Below are 11506 nucleotides of genomic sequence, written 5' to 3'. Positions count from 1 at the left end.
ACCTCCCTTTCTCTCTTTTCCTCCCTTTCATTATCACTGCAGGTCCAAGGCTCTTGGACCTCTCAGTGACTTATAGAGGAAACAGTGCCGCTGACATGTATCATGGAGACAGTATCATACTTGCAGACTTGCATCCAAAACCTTCTGAATAAGGAATTCATCAAAGTCTTAATGTCGGACCTTTGACATCGACCACTGCAGACATATGAACCGTCTTTACTCCTGGCTAAACGGACCTGAGATCCAAGGGAAGACTTTCAGGACGTAACGTGGTGCATTGAACATTTGAACATTGAGTTTTTTATTGGCACTTCTGTGTTTTTTCCTGCTAATTTATCTTGGAAAAATGTTTCATTGGTCTGGATCATAGCTCTGTTTTAGGACCTGTTTGCTTCAGATATTCCCTGGATTTAACTTTGTTGCTGCGATTACGGAGTTAAAAGGGCATCATTTATCATAAGGACTTCTTGTTGACAAAGCAAGGTTGTCCTTACAGTTACATTTGAATAGGAAGACTATTTCAAGAAGACTTTGGCTGTCAGTGTGTGGCACTCTAAAAACAACATGGGATTTGTATTTTGGATGTTTCCTCTTCTGGCTCTTCCAGTACTTCAGTCTGCCAAAATCCTGACTGTCTGTCTAATTGGTGAGTAATGGAGTGTCCTTCAATGGTAGTAATAGATATATTAATTTATATTAAGAAATATAAAAATAAATGAGCGCCTCCTTAACATTTTAATATTCAAATGTATGCTGTATGAGCCATTTTTCAGACAGCATAGTGATTTGTTGTAATTCTTCTTCTCTCACTTTCTCTAGGAGGAAGCCACTACTTATTATTAGATGAAATTTCTCATAACTTACACGAGCATGGCCATCAGGTCCGTATGCTCTTGCAACTGGGCAACCCTGTTATCAAAGGTAAACTGTTCATACAGTACACACACACATGTACAGAAAGTATTCTTGCACAACTCATGGCACATTTTGTCACAGTTTCTTTCATAGAAATGACTATCTCTGAACCTCTGATTTCCTGTTAGGTTTTTCCTATGCTGGCCGTGCAGACAGTTACCAGACGACCTCTTGGTCCGTAGGAGAGGAATACATCAGAGAATACAATGGCTGGTTCCTGGAGCAACAGACACAGTTTTTACTGGGAAGGTATCCCCAGATTTCTTGGACACTTAGATACAATTGAATTATTTTAGAAGACTCTTATAAACTAATTTAGTTTTCAACTTTTGAGTCTGGCATTTTGTAGCTCTTGAATTTGTCTGATACTCATTTAGAATTCTGAACTTTCTTAGAGTTTAAGATATGTTTAACTTGTGTCATTGTATTATATCAGATTTAAAAGAAATTATGATTTTGACTCCCCTCTGTCTTTCTCTTCAATAACTCTGTCATTTTCTTGCTTTCTTTTTTCTCTCTCAGGGATAGCTTTAAGAACTTTCTAAACTTCATGGGGCACCTGTCCTATCAGTGTGACAGGCTGTTAGCGGACAAAGACATTATAAGTTTCCTCCAGAGGGAAAACTATGACATCGCCATCCTTGATGCTTTTAACCCCTGCTCCTTCATCCTGGCTCACAAACTTGGTACATCTGCTCTTCTTATCACCTTGGTTATTTTCATAATTACTGTCTTCCTTTAAATCTTTCCCATTTCAACAGTTATGTATTATTTATCAATACCTTGCCACTTTTATTCATTGCAGATATACTAATTCCAATTAATTGTGAGGCCAGATTTATGGTGTTTTATTTAAAAATCTACCAACAACCGTGAATACAGTTCTATGCTCTTTACTCTTGATTTACTCCAGGGGTCCGTTACATAGCTTTCTACCCCGGCACTCTGAACGGCCCGCTGTCTATCGCCCTCCCCAGCCCGGTGTCCCACGTGCCAGTCTTCAGCTCCCAGCTGTCCGACAACATGAGCCTCTGGGGTCGTGCAAAGAACCTCTTCTATTCTGTCTTGTCTCCTGTTGGTAAGAATGGTCTTATGGCGTATATACTGTACATTAGAGATCACATAGTGTATTTTTTTGCCTTGCATAATAACACACATGTTTCATACTGCAATACTACCTGGTACAAATGTTTGTCAGCAGCTTTAAAATCAAAACTGCTCCACCTGTTAAAAATCTGCTCAAAGACTGTTGGTCAACCCTGTCAGAGACTCGGCCTATCATAACAACCTAGTGAGGCTGTCCAATAACATCATCTCTGACCCAAACCATGTTCTGAACAGTGAATATGAACTGCTACCATCTAATCGGAGATACAGGGTCCCACGATTCAATAAGGTCAGACTGAAGCACTCCTTTGTGCATCAGTCAATCCTCACAGTAGAAACAGAGCTACATCCCAGATCAAATGCACGCTGAAGGCTCTTTGAGCAGCTTTTCTCTCACTGATTGTGCTGTTATGTTAAATGTTTGTTGTTTGTGTTTCATGTATTTTTGTCTGGATATTTGTCTGTTGATGTTGGACATGGAGCTGCTGTGACGCAAGTCAAATTTCAGACTTGATCTGACAAATAAAGTAATATCGTATCGTATCGTTTAGGGTAAGCCACATGACACTCTAGATAATATTTGTATAGATGTCATGGTTATTTTACATTATATTTCTTCTCACGTCTCATTCTTCTCTCAGTTCTCTCAGCTGCTTTTCAGGACATAATGTGAATTCAAAAATCCATCCTTTTTTGTCTTTATCATCATTTCCCTTTCATTTTTTATTTCAACAAATTGTACATGTGGTGAGCATGTTTACATTTGTTTCCATCATATATAAATCTTTCTTCTTTGCTCCATTTTTAACATTGTTCCCATCTGCATTGGCCTACTATCCTGATTAAAAAATATGTACTTTCTATTTGTTCCTTAAAGAATGCGCTGTGTTTGCAACTAGTCAGCAAGTGGTTTAGCTTAAACTCATTAACAAGTAATAAGAAATCTGAATGACTTCTAAAATGTTGAGCATACATGTGAATGATGTGTGTATTTTGTCTTATCAAAGGCCAGGAACTTGTATGGCGGACATTTAGGGAAGTAGCTGAGCGCCACCTTGAGTCGGGACCCCCCCCTGGAGGTCTGAAGGAGTTACATGGAGGAGCTGAACTCTGGGCCTTCAACACTGACTTTTCACTGGAGTTCCCCCAGCCCCTCATGCCTTACACGGTGCTGGTGGGAGGTCTGCTGAGTAAACCTGCCAAGCCTCTGGAGCAGGTCTCTTCTCTTCATTCTCATATCCAAATATCCAAATCCATCAGTGTGACTAAGATTTAAATTAACAAGCCTTCCTTCCCTCTCTTGACTTTTCTTACTCCCCCTTCACCTCTGCATCTACATCCTTCTCTCCCTCATCCTGCCTGAATCAACTATGTAAATGTCCCTTCACACATTTCCTGTATTACCCATACCCAAACCCTTTGCAGGATCTTGAGTTGTGGATCTCCAGTTTTGGAGAGGCAGGTTTTATTGTCGTGACTTTGGGATCAATGGTCTCCTCAGTCTCTGTGGAGCGTCTGCTTGTGGAGCTGGTGGCCGGCTTCTCTAGGATCCCTCAGGGGGTTTTCTGGAGGTGAAAGCATTACACAATTCATACAGGCATAAGAAAAAACACGTTTAGCTTTCTTCCTCACAGATCTCACTTTTGACAAAGACATAAATGACGGGAGGGAAAATACAAATATTTTTCCCAAATTATGGAAAGATGAAATAATTTTTTTAAAACTCTATATGTAAGAATGTTGAGGGAAATGCCTACAAATGCAGTGTTTGGCTTGCAGGTATGACCCCATGCGCTGGCCATCTCATCTGGATAAACCTTCTAATCTCATGATAGGGGACTGGCTGCCTCTTAATGATCTGCTGGGTAAGAGCCTCTCTTATTCTAACCTGTTACAAATATTTTAAATTGCGGGCATTACGCACCACCTGAAAAACGATTAAAACAAACTATTTCAAGATATAATCGTGAATGCATGCACCTTCAATTTCGAACTAATACAAAACAACTCAACTACTTGCTTTAATGTTCAGTTAAACAATTTGATCTCATTTAGAGTAGGAGTAAGATTCAAATACAGCATGAATGATCATGGTCACTGCTCTGTGGTGTAATTATCTTGCTGTGCCTCCCCATCCAATGAGTGTTGGCAGTGGTTTAGCCCTCAGTGTAATGAGCCTTAACCTATAAGATAGACCAGTGATGCTGAACCTTCAGCAAGATAGGTACCATAGAGGAGGATCTTCCTGACAGATGTCCACGCTTCATTGACTGTCTATTAACTTCTCTTATTTTGCAAAAGCGGCCCCCGGACAAAGCAAGTTCAGTATCCCAGAGTAAGACTGTTGTATTATTCTGTACTAAACCACAACACTCTAACTTCCTCTAATCAGTGATGATGTTTTCCCTATTTTCGGTTTACCCCAGGCCACAATAAAGCTCGTCTCTTCATCACCCATGGTGGACAAAACAGCCTGCTCCAGGCGGTGTACCATGCTGTGCCTGTGCTGGGAATCCCTCTGTTTGGGGATCAGTTTGATAATGTGGTGAGGGCTGAAACAAAGGGACTTGGCCTCACCATCAGCCCCACACACATCACCAGGGAGCTGCTCAGCTCCACAATTCAAAAACTCACACAGGACGTCAGGTACAGTATGTGGGCAACATTGGTGATGCCAGTACAGCACAGATATGTCTGTAATTACTCCTCATTTCTCTTTCTTCCAATTATATTCCTTTTTATAGGATCAAGTCTTCAGCTTTGTCCCTTAGCAGGATCCACAGATCTCATCCTGTCCCTCCAGCCCTTCGACTCATCCAGTGGGTTGAGCACATCCTGCATAGTGGAGGTGGAGCTCATCTAAGGCCTGCTTCACTGACACAAGCCTGGTACCAGAGATACCTGCTGGACCTGGCGCTTCTTCTCTTCCTGGGGCTTCTGGGACCTGTAGTTCTCTGCTGGACTTTCTGTAGGAAGAAGAATAGCAGGGACAAACACAAAAAAGTACAATAGCAGTACTAAGGGACACTTTAGAAGTTTAATTCAGTTCTGAGATTGAGTTTATGTTGGACTTGAACACTGCACCAATATGAGAATTTACTGCGAACCTAAAATACTGCCGAAGTACAACTAATAATCCAGTCTTGTTGTAATCTATTCATAACAATTCACCAGAAAATATTGGTATTTAAAAAAATTCCCTTTAATTATCAAAAGAAAAGTTGAAAACAATAAAAGAAAACATTATTGTTTTTAAGGATTTTACATAAATGCGCAAAAAATGCATTAAAAACAGTTTTGATGGTAGGAATAACGTTGCATAACTTTAATTTGCTCGAATTTGCATACTGAATAGAGTTTCATATTATGCGTTTCCAGTTTCTCTTAAGCCAGTAACCTTTTAATGCCAAGTGTCCTGCCCTCTCCCCTCCCAGCGCCATCGTGACTACCAGACATCTCATTTGTCCTGCAGTGCCACATTGTCCAACACCTCTGTGCTGCTTTGACCTGACGGTGCTGCAAGCAAGGGTGGCTGATAGTAGGCATGCAAACACACTCACCCCACCAGGCACTGCTTTTGTGCTTTTGTGTTGTTTCGTGTGGCAGCCAGCCTAAGAGTAGATTGATGTTTGTTGAGACATTTTTTGTGCTGCAATGCTAGGCTAGATGGGTACTTTTGTGTAGATGCAATATATTGATAGTCATAGAATATACCTGAACTCTCAAAAAGGTACGCTCTACCTGGAGAGTGTGTTTATGCACGTGTGTATCTGGATGTGTGTATTTGGGGCAACGTAATGGTCTACTGGCTCTTCAATTATCAACCACCTGCAAGTCTCCCCTCTGACCCCCACACCCTCCTCTGCTGGTTTCCGCTGAGTCTCCTTCCCCTTTCTAAACAAGGCACAAAAGCGTACAGCAGCGTTCACGGTCAGCGCTCAAGCCATCCTTGAAAGCAGCCCAGGCCTTGGAGGACCCCCCTCTCTGTTCTGTCCTCCCTCCCACTCTTCACATCTGTGTTGGGGGTTAGCAGGGAGGAAAATATAGATTAGCAAGGAAATAATGACCAATTAGGACAGCTTGTTCTGTGTCCATTCAGCTGTCCATTCTTTCATTCCTTCCCTGCATTTCATTCGTCTGTTGGGCTGGCAGTTGAAGGTGCCAGTGAGTCTTCCTCTGTCTCGCACGCAATCCTAAACAGGCAGGGCAAAGCAGCCAAAGCATGAGACAACAGGACCACCGGTGGGGAAAAAAAGGCAAACACAGAGGAAACTTTAATGATGACACAACAATGAAAAAAAAAACACAGGAAATTATTCAAATCAGAAACAAAGCTTTGAGAAAAAGAAGCTAGAAATAGTCATCATTAATAATATAACTACAATAACATTTTGTTCTTTTTTTTGTTTTAAGCTAGAAATTAAATCATTTATTTTAACTTGACTAACAACCATGGCATTTAGGCAAAACAGGACTACTTCAGGTGACCTGCTGTCACAAGCAAGATAATATCAATTAAAATAAAAGGACATAATGATAGTCACAATGTCACATAAGATGGGGCAAGAGGGAGGAAATAATTGATGTAAAGGTTCTTAAATCATGCATGTGTTATTTTTAACTCTTTAATGTGTAGTGGCTCTGATGTGTTTTTGTTAAGTGTGAAAAAAGGACGTTTGACATAACTTGCATTAAAACTGGATCTACTCTAGTAGCCTGTTCCTGTCTGTCTTTTTTCTTATTTCTTTGTCATTTAAATTAGGCTTGAAAATAGTGGCACAATTGAAACAAAATATCGATATATTTCTGTAAGATTTGTTGTATTTATAATTTGTAGTATATTTATGAATATGTTCTGTAATTATTGAATGTCAAAAGTAAAACCCTAAGTTCAAAGACAAAACGATAAGTACATTTGATGGGCTTTAATGTTTACCTTGGCTATTGGCTCTGTGAGTTTCAGTGAGTAAGTAACAGGCAAATGGGAAGATAGAATCAGACAGTAGAGAAGGTGACTGTTGATGGATTTCATTTATCTGTACTGTTTGTGGATTATAGCTCCATCTAGTGACCTGGGAAGAAGACCTAATTGAGAAAGTGAATCTTGGGCCTAAAAAAACATGACTTATAAAACAATAGTTAAGCCCAATTCTAGGCCTACTTATAAGCAAGTCAATATTTTCAAATAGTGCTACTTAAGTTAAATGTTCTGAATCTGGTAGGTTAATACCAATGCACTGTGACTATACCATTAAAATACTAATACACTGTTAAGATTGTGTGCAACTTTCACTGAAATCTTTTTTTTTTGTCTGGCTGTACTTAAAAAGATTTTACAAAAATATAAAGACAGTTATACAATTGTATTGCATATCATTAGGTGTTTCTAATATTTAGCTTATCCTCATTATATTTGGATGGCCAAATATTGAAGGGACACATTACAACCTTCATGTTTGAACTGCCCCTTGTTCTTAATTTGAGTATTACTTTATGCTATTTTATTATTTTGCTCCACATTAACCACGTTTAAGAGGGAAGCCTTGCACTTTTCCACTACATTTAGCTAAAAATAACTCTATATTAAAGATGAGATTTGGTGCACAAAAATGAACTATACAATGAAGCAGTTAGCCTATACATTAAGTAACCTAATTCAATGTATAGATTAATTGGAAATGAGCTTTCTTCTGAACCCCCTACAATGTTAAAAAGCTGTTCAGGGTGATGATTTCAGAGGAAATAAAGCATTTTTGCAGATTCATGTAATGTTATGTGTTCAACATTAAAACACAACATACAATGTCATATTTAAAAGTGTCTTTCCGCCGCTAGGGGAGCGCAATGCCATTTTTTAGAGGATGTTCCTCATAAAAGTCTGGTGACTCGCCCGAACCTGATTAGTTAAAATGCTGTCGTTTCATTGGTCAGGGTCGACAACGTGGGCGTGGTTAGCCGTCAATGTTTATGTAGCTCTCTGGTCGGTGTATGTAACCGTTGCAAGGACTCTGCTATGTGATTTCCTGACATTGATTTCTTTTATAGCCTCTGTTTTGTACATTATGCACCAGCTGTTAATATGGGGAAACACTAACAGGTGAAACACGGAGGATACCGAGGAAAACGCCGGAATGGCAGGCGCCTTCAAAGGCTGCCAGAAAATTCGAGGTCCGCAGCTTAGGAACCTGCTGGAGGCGAAGGACTTCATCCTGCTGGACTGCGACGGGGTCCTGTGGCACGGAGAGAAGGCGGTGACGGGCGCGGCGACGGTGGTGAATTCGCTGATACGGAACGGTAAACACGTAGTGTTCGTCACCAACAACTGCACCAGGCCCCGGGAGAAATATGTGCACAAGTTCTCCCGGCTCGGCTTCACCGACGTGATGCTGGAGCAGATCTTCAGCTCGTCGTACTGCTCGGCTCTCTACCTGAGGGACGTGGTGAAGATCAGCGGCCAGGTGTTCGTCATGGGCTGCGAGGCTCTGCGGTCCGAGCTGCAGGAGGCGGGCGTCCCCTGCGTGGAGGAGGTGGAGGACCCGGATGCCACCATCTACAACTGCCCCCTGGCCCCGGACGTCAAGGCAGTGCTGGTGGGACATGACGATAAAATGACTTTTCTCAAACTGGCCAAAGCGTCGTGCTACCTGAGGGACCCGGACTGTCTGTTCCTGGCCACCGACATCGACCCCTGGCACCCTCTGTCAGGGGGCCGGATACTGCCAGGTAGGTGGTGGTGATGCCTCCATTGTTAATACTCGGCCTCTCCAGTGTTATGCACTGCACTGAACTTGTGTTGGTGACAACCCTTTATAGATTATTATAGGGCTTATTAGGCACAGGCCCCAGTATTCAGCGAGAGCTGGAACATCAGTTTGGTGTGAAATAAGAATTTCTCATTGATTTTAGTTCTTTTTTCATTAATTCACCCACTTGTCCTACAATAGCTTCAAGTTGCACACTTAAGCTTCACTAAATAATTATTATAACCAGTGGCAAAAGAAGTATTGAGATCATTTGCTGAAGTACAAGTGAACAAATAACTCCAATACAAGTAACAGTTCTACATGGTTTAATACCATGATTTCTTTCTGGTATTCACTGTTTAAACTGAAATACAAAAAACACTGGGTGAAAAGATTCTGGAAAATAAGAATAAGCTAACAGAATGAGCTTTTTTTTGGGTGATAATTAGACTATATTGCTGTGTAAAGAATCGTTTTTATTTTCCAAAGGAAGTGCAGAACACCTGGTTAAAATTACATTGTTTCTTGAAAAAGTATTTAGCTGTACCTTTTCAGATTTTTTAGTAGACACTATAATTTAGTGCAGATACCATACCTCAAACATGGGCAGAAAGAACTCAACATCATACGTGTGGTTATTTGATTTATGTTCAAATCTTGAATGGGGAATTCAGCTTGGTAGCCATTCTTCTCACTCTGTGCATTGTTTATGTACACCATCATCCTCAAGGGGTCTACTATTTAAAGAGCAAGAAAGCCTGCACATGACAGTTTCATTGTATTATTTCTAGGGTAAATATACCATATATTTATACTATAAATTGACCCTACAATAATGCATGATCTGTTGAATGCCTTTAGCCCTGTATATATTGCCATATATGTTGCGTGTACTCATTGTTACTTATTAACTAACAACATGTGAACTACAGCCTTCCAGGGCCACAGTAATGTGAGACTCCAAGGCAGTTTTCAGTTTTGTCCATTATGTAATCAAGTTTAAGTTTCAAGAACCTGCACATTCCTTTTTGTGTTGCACTTAAAGGAAGTGAAACAAGTGTCTCTCTGTAATATAGCAATAATGTGTTCAGTATTTTGCAAAGATAGCTGTTGGCAGTTTCCTTAAATTGGAAATGTTAGTTAAAAGCAATGAATGAACTGCATACCTAAGTTATATAGACTTTAAATCAGATAATGGAAATTAGGGCTGGGAGATACGGACAATTTCTTTGTATTGATATTGCAATTTAACAGACAGGGATTTAAACTGCAGCTTGACTGATTGAGGGAGTTTTACAGCAGCAAGTAATTCTAGTTAATCATAAATTGTTGATAAAACAAAAATGAATCCAAAATCCAATACTATAGGCTTTGTAGTGGACTTGCACATGCAATATGTTGGTCACAGCACTAATACCATTGATCAACATTGCAGAACTGTTGTGACAGTAGGGGGGTTGCTGTGGCCTTCTGGCACTCAGACAAAATACTTGAAGGAGTCTGGTTAGTGGGTGATTGTTGGAGGACATCTGTTAAGATTCACTTTAGTCTAATCTTTTCATCTTCACCCCGGCAGGCTCTGGGTCCCTCACTGCGGCCCTGGAGGTGTCCTCAGGTCGTAAGGCCACTGTGATCGGGAAGCCCAGCCGCTTCATGTTCGAGTGCATCTCCAGTCAGTTCGAAGGGGTGGACCCCGCCAAGTGCCTGATGATCGGGGACCGTCTGGAGACAGACATGCTGTTCGGGGCCAACTGCAGGCTGGACACCATGCTCACTCTCACCGGGGTGTCTCAGACAAAGGATGCGGAGGAGTACAGGGATAGTGAGCTGACCACCAACCACAGCTTTGTGCCCGACTACATAGTGGACAGTATCGCTGATTTCTTACCTGCTTTTGAGGAACAGGACGAACAGAGCAATTGAGTCCTTTGGCCTCCAGTTCGAAGCAAAGATTGCTTCTGCTGTATTCCAAGTGCAATGTTTAGTGTGGCTTTTGCACCTACCTTATCCACAACTATCAAAAACTAGAAATGTTTCTCAGTAACAAGAAGCTGTTAATGTTGTGACTGACGCGCGTAGAATAGAATATTCGCCCCAAATAATCGGAGTAATTCAGTGTTTACCTCAGTGTTTCTTCTAGTGTTGTGCCCATTTGTGACTTGACAGTTCCCCTGTTGCCGTAAGCGTTTATATTCATATATGAAAATACAGCACTTTCTTCTTCATAAACTTCATAGGTCGTGTTTGAAATTGGTTTTGAACCTCCAGAGTTATTTTTGTGAAGCCATGGATTGTTGTCCAACGGAATTCATGCGTCTAGGAGTTGGTTGTTATTTATTTTTTGGCGCAAAGGCAGACATGTACTTACTAACAGAGTGGTATTCTCATGTGTTTGCCAGAGTGTGACTTCTCCTAATACTTGGCAAGAAAAATGTAAAACTAAGTCTGTGACAATCTGCTAGTCAGATAGGTGAAGTGTATATTCACCTTTCTATCATGTCTGTATTAATGTGCCAGTATTCATAAGAACTAAACAGCTTACAGAATATGATACTTAGACAACCATTTACACATTAATGGTGGCCAATCATACTACACTGTTGTGAAATGTCAATGTTGTTAATGTTTACCATAGAGCATGCTAGCAACGGTAACAATAAATGCCTAAAATGAATATGAAGTTGTTCATCCTTTTATGAGTCCTTATCTTCTGCTTGTTTTGTGTCAACGCATCTACATCA

General features: G+C 40.7%; 2 protein-coding genes across 2 annotated transcripts; both read left to right on the top strand.

Annotated features, from left to right (window-relative positions):
* Positions 1 to 887: 887 nt before the first annotated feature.
* LOC117473106 (UDP-glucuronosyltransferase 3A1-like) lies at positions 888 to 5034 on the top strand. Its single transcript, XM_034118592.1, has 9 exons — positions 888 to 921; positions 1044 to 1164; positions 1438 to 1601; positions 1829 to 1993; positions 3030 to 3238; positions 3448 to 3593; positions 3802 to 3887; positions 4449 to 4668; positions 4767 to 5034. The coding sequence occupies exons 1-9, from the start codon at positions 888 to 890 to the stop codon at positions 5032 to 5034; spliced, it is 1413 nt and encodes a 470-aa protein (XP_033974483.1).
* A 2931-nt stretch (positions 5035 to 7965) lies between these two features.
* On the top strand, positions 7966 to 11439 carry pdxp (pyridoxal (pyridoxine, vitamin B6) phosphatase). The gene is made up of 2 exons (XM_034118159.1): positions 7966 to 8745; positions 10342 to 11439. Exons 1-2 carry the CDS (start codon positions 8154 to 8156, stop codon positions 10686 to 10688), a joined length of 939 nt encoding a protein of 312 aa, XP_033974050.1. The 5' UTR covers positions 7966 to 8153; the 3' UTR covers positions 10689 to 11439.
* Positions 11440 to 11506: the final 67 nt, after the last annotated feature.

This window comes from Trematomus bernacchii, unplaced genomic scaffold (assembly GCF_902827165.1).
Source record: "Trematomus bernacchii unplaced genomic scaffold, fTreBer1.1, whole genome shotgun sequence".
NCBI classification, from domain to species: domain Eukaryota; kingdom Metazoa; phylum Chordata; class Actinopteri; order Perciformes; family Nototheniidae; genus Trematomus; species Trematomus bernacchii.
This window is presented reverse-complemented; position numbering and strand designations above follow the sequence as displayed.